At 38.9% G+C, this 16,774-nt stretch overlaps 1 protein-coding gene across 1 annotated transcript; it reads left to right on the plus strand.

Moving 5' to 3' along the window:
* Positions 1-294: 294 nt before the first annotated feature.
* Positions 295-16,536, plus strand: LOC149070894 (exosome complex component MTR3-like). The gene is made up of 10 exons (XM_089248678.1): positions 295-387; positions 489-581; positions 3,224-3,281; positions 6,075-6,153; positions 7,124-7,298; positions 7,786-7,846; positions 10,362-10,447; positions 12,973-13,032; positions 14,069-14,176; positions 16,184-16,536. The coding sequence occupies exons 2-10, from the start codon at positions 498-500 to the stop codon at positions 16,319-16,321; spliced, it is 849 nt and encodes a 282-aa protein (XP_089104804.1). The 5' UTR covers positions 295-387; positions 489-497; the 3' UTR covers positions 16,322-16,536.
* Positions 16,537-16,774: the final 238 nt, after the last annotated feature.

Genomic DNA, 16,774 nt, shown 5'->3' on the forward strand with positions numbered 1-16,774 from the left:
GCTAAGTTCACTGTGAACATGGACGCTACATGCCCTCTTTGCATAGAACACATCCTATTACACTGTCCTGAATTGTCACGCTGCCAAATGTACCTACACGAGCCTCCTGATGTAGATGAACGTGTTGCTTTTAGACTCGGTCTAAACATAAGAAGACCATCTGACAAGGAAAAAATCGTGAATGACACGAAAGCACTGCTAATGCAGTGGCATAGCAAAAGAAGTTAACCACGATTACAAGAGGCACCGGTGTTGCGGTGCTAGCCGTTACAAAGGCATCCTCATCCCTTATCCCTTAGGATCCGCAAATGTAAACAATTGCGCGCGTTTTGTATCTCCGTGGTGTTTTGACTTGAAAGATACTTTGTATTTTAGATACTTGACAGGGTATCGTTATTGTTTTGTATGGTGTATCTCGTTATATGAACTATTAATTTTTATAATATGTGTAATTCATTTTCTAATATTTATTAATTTAACTGTTTCAGAGTCGAGCCATGCCGGGCGATAGTAGACGGATAAACGGGCCGGAGAACGTGCTGTCGCCTCACTTATACAAAAGCGCCAAGAAAACTGCTCTCGTGAGTGCTGTGGGGGGTGGATCTCTATGTTTTATATATTTCATCTATATTCGCTTTGTAGTTATCACTCGGATTTATAGTTGAGAAATGGGCTAGTTCTCAATATACAGTATCCCTTTTTGTCGCCAAAACACCAATATGTCGCCAACGGCATCCTCTCTGGCACATTTTAAAGCATATAATATCGATCCATGGCCCTTGGAGTCATCTGTTGTGGCTGTGACCTCAAACCTAATTTGGCAAATATCAACTAAGTGGCACATTTACGGATCATTCAAGTGAACCACAGTATGGTTCCATAGCACTTAAGCGGCCCGTGACACATTTCAGAATCACTAAAGTAACAAGTTATTTTCCCACCGAACCCGAGATGATCTTAAACCTTTTAGCAGCAATCCTGATATATCTCGTCAAACTTGATCTGCTTTATGTAGCAACGCTGAAATATTTCGTCTTCGAAAACTGCACTGAAGGCATTTTTTTCTGGGGGACACTATTTCCATTCCTCTCTCCAACCAATCAACTGCCAGTGGGTGGAGTCAGCTATTGTTCAAGGTTAGATAAGAGAAAACTAGATTGTGTGTTTTCTCCTCTTTCAGCGGAGTAAAGAAACATACAGAACATACATTATAGCATACATTCAGTATAAATAATACACAAAAGAATAGAGTAGATGCAGTATAATCAAGGGCGCTATAAGTCGCCAAGGCTGGCGTAATGGCGGTGAGTTGCCGTAACTTTCTCTCGCTTCTAGAACCAACCATTCCAGGTGGCACTGGGAACGTGGGCAAATCGAACAGATAATGGTGTCTTCGCACCGCAGGGGTTAGAGTCAGTGGGTTTTGGTGGGGTAAGAGAGGGAATCGGGTAAGTTGTTATTGGTAGCCATTCATGATTGATCCGCAGATACGCTCCTTGGGTTAATCGAGACATGGATAAAAAAGGGGGACAACTATCCATTCCGATTGCTGGAAGGCGTATAATCGTCTAGGGGAGAGAGGGTACAATCATTTAAAAGTGAACCACAGTGTGGAATTCGTCAAATCTGAGACGGGGTCCCAAACAAACACCATTAAGAGCTTTTAGCGACATGTCAAGAGCTCACTGCCAGATTATAATCGGCAGAAAGACTTCAAATTTTACTTGGCTTTGTTTCTGTTAAAAACGGCTTTGCTTAGAAAAAGAAGTAGATAAATTTAATGTACCTTTTTGGAGATAGTTAGGGATGTTAAGTGGAAAGATTATAAGATATCCGTCTAGCGGATTATAGGCCTATGCTTTCCAGCCGTCGTTATTTTGTTTAAAATTTCATTGTAAATGAAAGGAACAGCTTTGGTATAAGGGACACGCCAAATTGGCGACTTTTTACCGGCGATAAGTTTCAATCGTTGCCGTGCTCTGGTTTGTTGTTGTTCTTCTGGGTTGTCGTTGTTCCAGAATGTTCGTAGAATTCTGCCAGTCGGTGGCGCTGGCTGTTGTTTTTCCGTGTTCTTAGCGTCCTAGCGCGTCTTTCGAACGGGTTTTACTGCCATTTTCAAACTGGTTTTCTCTTTTTCTCATTCTATCCTCTCTTTTTTTCTTCCAAATGACGTCACTTAATAGCCGCGGCATTTTGAAAAACCGTTGGGATAGTTCTTCATATTTTCTCTTCCTTCCGTATATATGATGTAGTGTGTGTGTCGGATTAATTGGAATCATTTTGGATATCTTTTCCCTCAGGTTGTACCTTTAATATTTTCCAATATTTATTCTTTTCTACATGCAGGATGCCCCTGCATCCTTTTTATTTTATTTATTTATTTTATACCGTTGATTATTCACAAGAACCCGGATTCTCGGGAAAGAGAGTCCGGGTTTTAATTTATAATAAATAGAAACACTCCACAGCTTATTTTTGTTTATGCCATTTGTTTTTACTGTTTTCTATGCTGGCGACTTTTTTTTTCTGGCGCACGTAGTGTCTGGCGGCTTTTTCTCGGGCTGTCTGACATATTTGGCGCCGGAAGAAAAAGTCGCCAAAAATCGTTAACCTGTCCCTTATACCAAAGCTGTTCCGTTGAGTTTTCTGTGGTGGAGATTTTTTTTGGCGACTTTCGTCCAGGCCGTCGAAAGTGTTTGGCGCCGAAAAAAAGTCGCCAAAATCGCCAATCTCTGGATTATACAGCATCTGTTCCCTTATATTGAGGAAACAAAACAATGAGTGCTGTAAAATGTCTTGTTGGGGAGGCAGTTATCAGCGCAATCTGCCTATACATTAAAAATAATACAGGATAAAGAACAGAACCTTGAGGTACATCTTTTTTCACTCCTTGAAAAGTACTAACTTCTTTTAGAATTATAACTGCTTGTTTCAGCAATAATGTGATTTAAACCAAGTGTGTGTGACAAAAGACGTCACTCTCCCTACACTCCAAGAGGAGGGAAAATTCTATCTGTCTTCATTGCTTAGTTGGTACAGCAGTTGTCTGGGAAACAAGATACTGGGGTTTGAGTCCCCGTGAGGTCAGAGATGCATTTTCCTTTCCTGAAAGTATGTTTCTTCTGACATATTGCATGCTCTGTAAATAATGGCAGCGGAAGTGTTATATGTTTTATTAAACAGATGTTAAATGTATGTGTTTTTTCCTCTGTTTTATGTTCAGATCGATGGAAATGGAAAAAGAAAGGATGGGCGAACACCAGATGCACTGAGACCTTGTGGTAGTAATGATTTCTATTCTTTTTCACTTATAGTGTACTTTTCTTTGAGGAATTGTGCATATGCATTATAATCTGCATTTACAATTAATAAGTTTTCGGACCATGGGGTTCTTTTCAGCTGTTTTGTTCTGTCGATACCCTATACATGCACCTAATAAACTAAAGATGCACAGCCTTCAGCCTACTGGCCAAATGCGGCTCCCATTTACTGCTCAGTGTCATCGTTTTTGATAGGTACTCTACTTGTTGAACCAAGCAAATGAAAACTTAATAATGGCCCACTAAACCAAATGGCTCGCCTACACCCCCCCTTCCCCAAAATAACCTTAAAGAGGATACAATTTCTGCTTTGGCAAAATCAATTTACAATCTACTACATTTGCATTATTTGGCGATATATGAATGATTCCCTTCTTAATCAATATCAATTACATGAACGTTGTTGATAAGATTCTGTGAAAAGTAGGGCATTTTACTGAAATGTAGGACAAGCGGGAGTTCTGTGGCAGTTTTACTTACCTCAGACAATTTTTTTTTTGCTGCAACTGGCAACTTTACTTGCCTTTAATAATTTCTTTTGGATATAATAATTGATAACTTTACTTCCCTTTGATAATACTTTTTGCTTTAATTGGCAATTTTACTTGCCATTGATAATATTTTTGGCTTTGATTGACAACTTGCTTTTGTTGATTTCATTGGCAGTTTTACTTGCCTTGGACTATTTTTTTTTTTTTACTGCAACTTTTTTACTTGCATTTGACAATTTTTTCTATCATAACTGGTCCTGTATCTTTATGAAGAAAATATGGTTAGCCTGGGTGTGTTTATCATGTTTTGTGTATCAATACTTTTCAAACAGAACAACTTTCGTGGGCTGTTTGGAATCCCCTGTAAAAAAAACCCTTTAAAAAGATGATGGGCAGCACAGTAAAACCATCTAGTTTACCTTGACCTTATTTACATTGTACCCTGAAATTTACGCATTTTGCACTGTGCTTCTGAGTGTGGTCCCGAAAGAGCGTCATTCTTAAAAGAACTTGCATGTCTTCATAATTTGATGTGCATAGAGGAAGAGAGTTTACACACTGGACTTTGGAAGACTTCAAAAAGAATGTAATATATAGGCCTACAGTGTGTTTCAGAGCTCATGTCTAATACGTTAAGGAGTAATAGAACACAACTATACAAGCACAAGTTACCATACAACCCATTTTCGGAACTCAGCTGGTTGAACACGAGAGGGCAGTACGTGCTGCGTCATGAAATGAAGAGACAGAATTACAGGACACCGATGAATTTAAGGAAGAACACTTCCTATTGCACAGAGACGTCACACAGCAACTGTCTCAAAATAGTGGCTACCAACAGTGGTGCAGCCTTCACATTATCGACGTGGTGCTGGAAAGCATCCCACTGTGGGTTAACTGCTTGAGTTCCGACCATGGGTTTCATGGTGATTTGTGCTTGTCTTGTTGTTTTCTATCACCCCTTAATGTATTAGCCATGTGTTCTGAAACACCCTGTATTGTGAGGAGAGACAGAAAAGAATTATCTGTGGTTTCTAAGTGTACTGTTTTGGCAAAAGATTATTTTTGCTACGAAATCATTTCTGCCATTTTGCTTTTTCCTGGAGGCAACTCCCCCCCCCCCCCCCCATATCATACTTTTTCTAATTTTTTGGTTGGAGTCCTGCTGCCAATTACAGCCAGACAAAATTGTCAAAGGCAAGTAATGTTGCCAGTTACAATAAAAATTATTAAAGAGAAGTAGAGGTGCCAATTACAGCTGAAAATATTGTCTAAGAGAAATAAAGTTGCCAACTACAGCAAAAATAGAGTAACAAAGGCAGGCAAAGTTGCCAAAGAGAAAAAACGTTGCCAATTGCAATAAAAAAAAATTGTTTGAGGCAAGTAAAACTACCAATTACAGCCAAAAAAGAAATTGTCTAAGGCAAGTAAAGTTGCCAACTATCACTAGAATAAAAAGTCGCCAATAGCACAAATTAGAGTGGTACTGCAATTAACCAAAAGAACTTATGCGTTCGACAGATGAATATTTATATGATTATGAGAAATATTTGTATGTGTGACTAAATTTAATTGTGATAGTCATAACTATAATAAGTCATGAACATAATTATTGATTTAAAAAAATTCAACTATCTGTCATTTTAGCACTTCTTAAAAACACGATAATCATTCCTCAAAAATAATCGCCGCCTTCATGTGTTAGGTACTATACAGCACTTTCCGCCATGCACTAGTTCGTCAAAAATCACTTACAAGAAAAGGGTCCAAATTTGTCATCCTCAAAGTATATTCATATTACCCAGAAACACATTAAAAACTAAAATTAGCTGCAATTATTAAAGCTACAAAAAAAATACTAAAAATGGCAACAGTCAGCTATTCATCATCATCATCTCACGCTTCTTGGCGATATCTATAAAATACTTCTTTTCCCCTCTTTAGCTTTTTTTTATATAAACACTAGTTGTTCCTCTTTCTTTCTTTGTCTTATGTTGTTTGAATGATGTCGCTCTAAGACTTTAGGGTTGCAGGATTTTTTATATCATTCGTGGCCGCTATTGCCGTTAAAAATATTACAGTTTGCATTTTTTTTTCTTTCTTGGAGTGGCCCATATTAATTCTGCCAGATTTTTTTAAATATTTTTGTGCATATTTCGAAGCATAGAATTTAGTGGTAATTTTTTCGAAACTTTTTGAGGCTGACATTTTTGGATGCCAGATTTTTTTTTTATCCTAACTATACTTTGAATTATTTTTTCAGCTCTGAAACTTGGTATGCAGTCCGAGGCATCGGGATCTGCCTATTTGGAATTCGGGAACACCAAGATACTCTGTTCTGTGTGAGTGTAATTTTTTTTCACTTTGCATGTTTATGTAATGTATAGTTTCCCAAACTTTTTGTTTCATCGCCCCTTCTTCGGGAATTTTTTTCTCTTATCACCCTCCAATTCGTACGAACCCATAGGATCCTATGCAATGCTATACCTGTAGCTTCTATCGCCCCCCCCCCCTGGAACTTCCATTGCTCACCGGGGGCAATATTGCTCACTTTGAGAAACACTGATGTAATGTCTACAGGGGTCTGTTCAGTCAAATTTTGGGTCTGTTTCCCAGACCCTTTGCAAATTTCAGATCTGAAAAATGGACCCTTCACAAAATACAAATTAACAAAGCCATAAATTTGGCATTTCTTTTGTGATAAATTAACTAGATTATTTCACTTCCCACAAATTTACTTATTTTTCACAAAATTAATGACGCTTTTCTAAAAAATAATGAAAATTTTCACAAAAAGAGGACCCTAAAAAGAAAGTCTATACAGACCCCTCCTCCCAGTCTGTCCTTGCTTCATGACTGTATTCTATTTTCATTGGTTAGATCAGGGGCTCCTAACGTGTTTTTCAGTTGTGACCCAAAATCAACGACAAGATAAGCTTTGCGAACCTCATGGGGTCGTTGGTTCTTTGGAATGAATAAAACCAGTGATGCAAAAAGTGTATTTGTAACAGGACTGTAAGGCACATACAACACTGGACCGATACTACAAGTTATGCAGCCTACAACTCAACGTAGATTGGTTTAAAAACCTGAATTTCAGGGTTTTTTTAATCAATCTGTGTCTAGCTGCAGGTTGTATTGACCCATATTGTAAGCCCCTGGCTGCTAGTAAATTTGTATGGCCCTTCTTTTCCTGCGACCTAAGTTTGGATTGTGACTGGTAGGTTAGGAATCCCTGGATTAGGTGCATCGAATCAGTGATACAATCCTCCTAGATATGATCTAATGTTACTTTATTTATTTCTAATTTAGGTATGGTCCCAGAGATGTTATTCGTAAATCAGAGTTCAGTCATAAGGGACAAATCCTGGTGGACTTCAAATACGCCCCATACTCCTGTGTTGTGAGGCAGCCGTACATACCTTCCAACGAGGAGAAGAATATATCTTCGACTTTGCAACAGGCACTGGAATCTGTCGTCTTAATGGTGAGGTTTATTTCAATTTTTACTCTTGCTTTTCTTAAAATATTTCCTGTGGCAAAGCCCTCTATGTCAAGCTGGTTTTTTTTACTCGAATAATGTACCGAAGGGTGTCTGTTATCGAGAGGTTCAGCTGTAAGTTGTTTTCGTCACTATAATCAGGAAGTCTGCTGTTGGAACCAACAGCTCAAATAACGATTAGAAATTGAATTTAATACACAGTATTTTCAGCTAGTCAAAAAAGAGCCTCTAGGTATAGAACCGCTGGTCTAAGGCAAATAAAGTTGCCAATCACAGCCAAAAAAAAAAAGGTTTGAGGTTGTAGGCCACTTGAATCCGAGGGCCACAGGTTAGTGCACGTATGTCCTAGTTAAATTAGCCGCCATTTGTAGAACATGATCATGTTGTGACAAAATTTGTGAAATTAACTTATCAATCACATTATTGTGACCTTATTTGCTCACTAATGTCTTCCCGCCTTTTTTGTTTTTAGCACAAGTTCCCAAAATCCAGAGTGGATATTTTTATATTTGTGATTGAAAATGACGGTGGAGGTATGTAGTTGTCATCGAAGAAGTTTGAAGTTTTATGTGTAATTTTGTAATTTGTGTTTTGTAATGTGTATTATGAACTTGATATTGTGATTAGGACATTCTTTGGATATGCGGAATAGGCCAAGATGGCTGCTTTTTCCTCTTGCTCCATCTTTTGTTAGATGCTACTTTGACATCACTATGCATTGTCAGCATGTAAGTGCAGTTGATCCTGTGCAAGATGGTGTCATCAAAACCGTTTCCAAATTCATGGGACAAACTTCAAGATGTAACACCTAAGACAAGCCTAGACAAGATAGGCCTAGACACTTGAGCAAGCATTTTCGGTCATAGAATATGAGTCGAAATGGAATAGTAAACATGTCAGAGGGTTTTTTTAGGGTGTGTCCAACAGCATTCCACCAAAAGAAAATATTTTTTCCAACGTATTTGCCACAATTTGTGCTATCAACCACTCGAGGGTGAGGGGGATGTAATGTGGTAGGCCTCCTCATGGTGCAACCTGGGTAACATAAAATTTACCACAAGATTTTATACCACAGCATAACCTTGATGGCCCTCATATGAATAAAAGCCGAACTTCAATCCAATCTGAAGGTGCATATGTGCCAATAAAAACCAAACTCTTTCTTTAAACTAAAAAACGGGACACGGCAATTTTTTTACATATTATTCAGCTCTTGGGAGGAGTGATAACGTCCCCATTACTCCTTTCTGGATCCTTGCTGTGACAAGCGGTAAAGTGACTTGTGGTTGATTTTGAATTATCCAGGTCATACCATGAAGTAGCATACTACGTTACAACCACCCTTCACCTTCAAATGATTGATAGCACATATTTGTAGCAAATAATTGGAAAAATATTTTTTCTTTTGGTGAAATGCTATTCTGCACTCCCTAAAAACACCCTCTACCGTGTTTTCTATTGCGATTCAACTACACGTTCTATGGCCAAAAAATGCTTGTTTAGGTGCCTTATATTATCTCTTAAAGTTTGTCTCATGAATTTAGAATCGCCCTGCAGCAAAAATGTATCGATGACAAGATGACTGTAGAACACATCGCTATCAGTCTCCTCCACTGACGGTTCAGCACACCATCCTCTCGGTGCTACATATGAAATTGAAAAATATTGAGCACAGCCATTTGCAATCGATAATGAAATTGGTTAATTTGCCCTTGTGTGAAGAAAATGACAGCAGTGTGACAAAAAATTTGAGCTCTATGAAAACTTCAAAATTGATCTACCTCAACACTAGACAGCGAGCGTTATGATGCCGAAATTGGTCTTAAGTGAAAGCTGACAACTTCTATGTAAAAAAAGTTTCATTTGATTTCTGATTGCCTTTTTCATTGGTATGCGAGACATTGAAAAAATTTAAACATTGATTCAAACTTATGATACTGCCGCTTCTTTTTCCCTCTTCTAGTGTCTCAAATTGATATAGCTTCGTGTTGGCTTTCATTTGAGATTAATTTTGAAATTGTAGTGCCTTGTAGTTCTATGTTACACTAAGCAGGGCTGTTTCGTGTGCAGAAAGGTCATTGCCAACAACCACTGGGCAAATTCGCCATCAAGCAATTTACCACCATCTACTACTATTACTACATCACACATGCACCTGGTCCACATTCCTCTGCGGAATTTCTAACAAATTGGTATGTGTTGGAATGTGTGTGTAGGTGTTGTGAACCTAAACAAGAGGTTTATTACTGTGTAGTGCTTGTTATGTGTAGCGCTGCCATCAATTTTCTAACTATGAGTGAAGTGCAGTGATTGAATAATTGTAGGCCTGTTGCTCTCGGTGGCGAGACTTTTTAAGGGGGAGATTGGCTCTCGCACTCGTGCCTTAAAGTTGGGAACCACAGAAAACCAACTTCAGCCGACCATCACTGTGGTGATGGTGGTGTTCGAACCTGGGTCCTCTCGATGCAAGTCTGTCACTAGGAATCTACCACTAGAAAAATTCACCAAGCAATTGTGAATTGAATAGGCCTATCTTACAAAGGACTCTTTCAGGGTTCATAGGGAGTTCAGCCGGCAACCCAGCCAGGCTGCAAAATCATGGTCTTTTCCTCACAATTTACCGTTAATTTACGAAATGTAAACATCCTTGAATTTTTTATTTTATTGCATCGAAAATGTATGAATAATGTTCAAGAAACACTTAATAAAACATGAATAATGCACACACACACGTGCAAAAGCCTCTGTTCAAGAGTAGTTTTTTTCACTCAAAAAAAAGAAGAAAAGAAATGACAAAGCGAATGGCAAGCCCTGATAATTCCAGATAATCCACAGCAAACCTTCCTATTTGCATGGCTTTTAATGCTGTGCTTATGTAGAACCCCCACACCTCTAATTCAATGGTTTTTTTTTCCTATCAGCGCTTCTGTTTAGGCATCTTGGTATTGAAACTTTTTTTTTTCTTTAATTCATGCTGTGTTTTTGTATAAAAAAAATTCAATAACTTTTCGTTCATCACTAATTCTCATCTTGTTATTTCACATTTAGCTGTTGGCGGGGCCCTCACATGTGCCGGAGCTGCTTTGGCTAATGCAGGCATTGAAATGTATGATTTGGCTGTCGGCTGTACTTTGGTAAGTTTGATTGAAAGATTATGAAAATACAATATAATGTTAAATTGTGTTCCTTGTTGTATTTCCCGATGAGTGTTGAAAATTCTTCTCAAATTAACTGGACATTCATTATGCTAATTTATTCAAAATGTTAGTATACAGTAAACTATGCAGTGGATATTCCCCTATATTGAAGAACAAATCAGTCAAATGGACTTTTGCAGTCTTTTATTATTGCCGCTGTGCATTCGTGCAAGCAGTGGGATGAACTCTAATTAACAGCTACTTAACTAAACACCAACTCTGGCCATATCGCTATATATATTGCAATTTACTGCCATTAGTGAGATGGGCTGGAAGCGAAGGTGGCTCTAATTAACAGCTGTCCCTGGTCGTTTTTTTTTTTGTTGAGAAAGGAGTTCAATCAACAGCTGTTTTTGGTCATATTCTCCTATGACAAACAAGCTCAATCAACATTTATTTGTCCCTGGTCATTTTCTTCTATGAAAAGGACCCAATCAGCAGCTGTACTTGGTCATTTTCTTTGATGACAAAGGAGCCCAATCAACAGTTGTCCCCTGGTCGTTTTCTTTCATGACAGAGGGACCCAATCAACAGCTGTTCCTGGTCATTTTCTTCGATGACAAAGGAGTCCCATCAACAGCTGTCCTTTATAATTTTCTTTGATGACTAAGGAGCCCAGTCAGCAGCTTTACTTGACCATTTTCTCCTATGACAAACAAGCTCAATCAACATTTGTTCCTGGCCATTTTCTTCGATAAGAAAGGACCCAATCAGCAGCTGTACTTGGTAATTTTAATCTATGACAAACAAGCTCAATCAACGGCTATCCCTGGTTATTTTCTTCAATAACAGGGGGACCCAATCATCAGCTGTCCTCAGTAATTTTCTTTGGGTCCCTCTTTCATCAATCAGCAACTGTCCTCTATTATTTTCTTCTATGAGAAAGGAACCGAGTCAGCAGCTGTCCCTGGTCATTGTCTTTAATGATGAACGAGCTCAGTCGGCAGCTGTCCTTGGTGCAATTGTGCAGTTGTGTGGACTCTCACATATCGTGAGGATCTGGGCTCATTGTTGCCAACAATCAAAAATTTTCCAACTAGATTCTTCAAAAACAACTAGAAACCAGGCTTAAAACAATCAGAATTAATTTTATTCATCATTTAGATGACCATACATCTAGTATTTTCCCAGGACATTCCCAAAATTTCTTGTGTACACAGGAAAAATTTTTGAAAAAGACTAGCAAAAAAAAAAAAGTAGATGCTTATTTCTCCAACTAAATCATTGAGAAAAAGACCAAATCTAGTTGGAAAATAACTAAGTTGGCAACACTGCCAGGTTTGAACCCTGTTGGTGGCACAGCAGTGTTCGATTGAAGTTAGTTTCCTGTGGTTTATACTAACTTTGAGGTGCGAATACAACTATCTCCCATTTTAAAAAGTTTCTCTTTGCGGAGAGCAAGCAAACCTTCAACACGATTCTCAAATAGCATGAATATTTAAGCATTTACCATCTTCACTTCAAAATATGAGAGACAGGTGGCAGTAAAACAAGCAAAGCTCTGACAACATAAATGCATTAGACCCACATATATATATATATATACACATACACGTTCTGGCGCGTACCAATTCCTTAAAAATTCTGCAACTGAGTTACATGTACGGTTAAATAGTTGTATTAGTCATTTCTCACATCTTGGATGGTGATCTCTGATTTTCTAACTTCAAAACGCAATTGCAATGCCATCTCCCAATTAAAAAAAGTTTCTCCACTGAGAGCAACTAGGCCTGTGACATTAAAAAATTCGGAAATGAAAAATTATACATTGAAGTTGGACAGCTTTGTTTTTCTCGTTCACTGCTACAGCTTTACCTGGATGGTTCTTTTCTACAGAATTCTCGGCTTCCCCCATTTTATACACATTTCTAATGTCATTTAAAGTGAGAGATTCCTCCTCCTCAGTCAAGATACCATCCATAAGCTCTTGCTGTTGCACACAATGGAGATTCGTCAATTCGTCTGTGGTCAACTCCTAGCTATGTTCCTCCACTAAGCTCTCGAATTTCATACTCATTCACCTCCAGTTCCATGGTCTTTTCCAAAGACATAATCTCTTCGACAAATAGTCGCTTCTGTTCATGTGCTAACCCCTCCCCCATAAAGTCACATTCAATAATGCAATCCGCCCCCAAAGTTTTCTCCCAACAGAATTTGGAATTCTCTTGGTGATTCCCTTCCCCCTCACAAACTTCAATGATCATGAAGCAGTGCACGATGTGGAAATGGTTTTTCCGAAATTCTCAGAGGGTTAAGTTTGTTCTGTTTGCTGAAGATTGTTAATCTCATAGTGCATGTGTGGGCGAAAGAGAAGAACCATATGTTTGGTCATGATCATGTAAACAAAGCCCAAGTTTTTCACTCATTTATCGAGTCAAAACTTTTGCTCATTAACAGAGCCACTCGTTAAACTAAGTTCCTCTGTACTGTGGATACCAAATTTTTATTTCGTTCATTTGCAGAGACAGCACGGATCTTATACTCTATTCGATCCTGATTACGAAGAGGAGTCAACCAGCAATGTAAGTTATCATTAATATTGTTATCATTATTGTTTAATAGTGAAGAGCCTTCAGGTTGATCATCCACTGGGAGCAGCAGCACCTGACAAACAACGTTGGCAATTATAGCTGAATATTGAGTCAGACATCTGTCATTGTTATTATCATAGGAGAGCTCGGGTAAGTCCCATGTGTGTTAAAACTGCCCATCTTACAAAGGGATTCAAAAATTTTGCCTCTGACATTTCGCCTCAGCAAGTTTTGTTCCCAGTACATTTGGCCTGCCCTGAGTGACAGAGTGAGTGATCAAGTGATTGAACCACATAAGTAACCGCAGTGAGTAACTGCATAAGTAAGTGAGTGTGAGTGACTGTATGGTTGAGTTAATGAGTATATGAATGATCAAGTGACCTATGAGTTATCAAATGAGTGTGTGAATGACCAAGTGATAATAACACTATAAGTTATCAAGTGAGTGGTCAAGTGAATGTATGAGTGACTAAGTAAGTGGTTGAGTAGCCGTATGAATAGACAAGTGAGTGGGTGATTGACTTATGAGTGACTGTGCCAGTGACAAGTGAGTGACTGTATGGTTTATTATATCATATATAATTGATAAAATATTACATTATGATTTCACTGTATTAAAAAAATTATATTTATTATTCACATTTTTGTAGCCTACTCATTATATTTGTACAAGGGGCAAAATGTTGGAGCTGTAATGTACGGGATGAAATGTCCCGCTCGTGCAGTGATCACTCATGTGGTCACTAACTTGATCACCAATGCAATCATTCACTTTGTCTTTCATGCAGTCGGGGCAGGGGAAATGTTTGGGGCAAGATTTACGATGACAAAACGTACCAGTGATAAAATGTCTATAAGCTTCATTAAAACAGCCCCCCCCCCCCCTACAACAGTATATGAGCTTTGAATAGTTTTCTGTTGAAATATTGATTTAATTTACTATTTCGTCTCGACTGACTATTATGATAAATGTGAAAATATTTTACTGCCCGTGTATGTACACCTCATGTTTTTTTATTACTCATAGGAAAATGGCCTGGACCACGGTAAAATCATCATGGGCATGATGCCTACTTATAATCAGGTTATTCTGCTCAGTCAGGATGGGGAATTCGAATTGGCGACATTATCAAAGGTGATAGCATGTGTTATTATGAATCATTGTTTCTGTCTTAAAATCACGGTTCGGATCCCCAAGGCAGAATGTGTCGAAATCTGCGACGCACGTCACAGGGCAACCAGTGCTACTGCAGAACAATCTGGAAGAATTTTAAGAAACGTGCAGAAACACTATTATATGGTAATTTTTGCTGCCGAAAATTTCCAGTCAGCCGAGGGCTTGTTGCAGAACAATGCAAAATATTCTGCTTTGGGGATTTGGATGATATGATTTGTGGATTGAGTAGATAAAACCGAATCTTTCCTCCCCCTTCATCACCATGTACCAAATTCAACATTTTCAGAGTCAATTCTGCAACCTTGAACACATGAATATAAGCTGATCCACTCATGGTAGAAATTTTGCAACAAGAAGAACATTGAGCATGCACGCCCAACCCATTGGTCCGGGGCCAAATATGACCCTCAGAATCATCTGATGTGGCCCGTGACAAATCTCCAAACCATTTGAGTAGCCAATATTATATTTCCAGATCGTTTAAACTGCGAAGGAAGTAGTATATCCAGATCACTTGAGCGACCTCTAAGCACATTTCCAAAACAATTGATCTATCCGAGGCACACCTCTGGTTTACTTAAGTATCACATGGTACATTTGCAGATTACTTAAGTGGCTGGCCAGCACATTTCCAGATCAGTTGAGTGGTCAGTGATGTATTTACAGGGGGCTAAGCGGGACATAGCTCAGGGTGGCAAGTTCAGAGGGGGCAGCAAATTTGAGAAATGAGTTACCAAGAAAATTAGTAGAATGGGAGATAGGGCGACAAAAAAAAATTCTCTCTTCTCTTGTATAACCCTCAATCAATCTGCCTCTGCCCAGACAGCTAGAGGCTGTAAGTGAGCAAAAGAGTGACGTAGAACTGACTAAATGAGTGACCTACAGAGCAAGGGAACATGCAGCACCTCCTAGAGATTGAAGGCCTCCGCAGTCTGCTTGTGATGTCAGTAAGTAGTCTATTTTCCCTCAGAATATTCAGGGAAAAAAATTCCCTGCTCGTGCTAGTATCATTGTTGTGAGGAAAAGAAATGATCGGGCTCAGAATTGGCGATTTCTATGCCCCACATCCAATCACTACACTGTATTTGTGAGCCAATCAGGAAGATTCTACGCCAAAATAAGAAGAAACGAAATAGGATGCTGTGTTTCAAAATGTGGCAAACTTGCTAGGTAGTCTGAATGACGTTTATGGCAAACACTGCAGAAGCCTTCTATCTCCCGGAGGTGCTGGACCATGTCAGTGAGCGACCTAGAGTGTGTGCAAGTATGTGAGTGATCAAAACAGTGTGCAATCCTGTGAGTGACCAAAACATTGCAAGCATGGGAATGGCTAAAAGAGTGACTTTAGAGACACGTCTTTATACTTGCAGGGGGGGGGGGGGTAAGCAGGTATTGTTAAGGGTGGTGGATTTAAGGTAAGAGTAGTCAAGAAAATTAGACTGAATATGGCAGAAGGGCGGCATAATTAGTGTAGCCCACAGGTGGAAAAAACCATAAATGCACCTCTGCTCTCGATACATTTCCAGATCACTTAAATTGCCAGCAGTTTTGAGATGACTCAAAAGGCTTGCTGCACATTTTCAGATCCCTGAGTGGCTCAAGGTACATGTTCAGTGGGAGGTTTGTGAGGAGCAACATAGAAATATACCTTTTGAATCACTTGGATACCAAGAATTCTATCAGTCGTCAGACTTCAGTATCGCAGCGTGAGGAGGCCCTAAGGCAAAGAAGAGAATTGAGAGTATGTGTGTATGCGGGTATTATTCTATTTCCTACTTTGCCCTTCTTTTCCTCCTCTCCCCCTCCCCTTTCCAGAGTCAGCTTTGAACATTGAACGGCTACTTACTAAAAGCGATATGGTTGTGACTTGTTCTTCCTTGTTTTTTGTATTTGCTAATGCTGAATATACATTAATAACTATTACATGATGAATTGCTCGAAGTCTTTGATTTGTTTATTTTCAAGTGCCTGAAGTCGCTGATCGAGAAATGCAGGGACCTGCTTTCCGTCGTAGCTTACAGCATTCACCAGTCCAAGGACATGAAGGAAATCGATATATTGTCGCCACGGAAAGATGTAACTGCAAGGATGGAAACTGCGTAGTGTAATGTTCTTTATCAGGATGTAAATAGTACCATGTTATAAACTCGTCTGGATTTTTTCTGAAATTATTTTTCTTTATGAATTCGCCTAATTTCGGGACAATTTTCGTGCAAGTTTGTAAGAAAGTGGTTGTTTCAGACCCCTTCTCCGATCCAAATGAAAGGAAAGAATGATGATACTCATCTTATTTGCATTATTGAAAGATTACATGTCTTACTTGGTTGTTTGGCATTTATTTGAAATGTCACTTTTCATTTGTTTCCCAGATCTCTTTAACAACCCATGACACATTTCAAGGTTTCTTAAGTGACTTGAGACACGTTTTCAAACCAATGAGGTGCCTGCACTTGCCAAAAAGGTTGAGCCCCCTTGGTCTGCACAGTACATATCTATGCTCAGATGGCAAAGAATGTAAAAAGTCACTTTTTCAAAATTTCACGAGAGCGAATTTGT

This window comes from Pholcus phalangioides, unplaced genomic scaffold (assembly GCF_987345545.1).
Source record: "Pholcus phalangioides strain wild (caught in Gottingen) unplaced genomic scaffold, Ppha-v1.0 ptg000020l_1, whole genome shotgun sequence".
NCBI lineage: Eukaryota > Metazoa > Arthropoda > Arachnida > Araneae > Pholcidae > Pholcus > Pholcus phalangioides.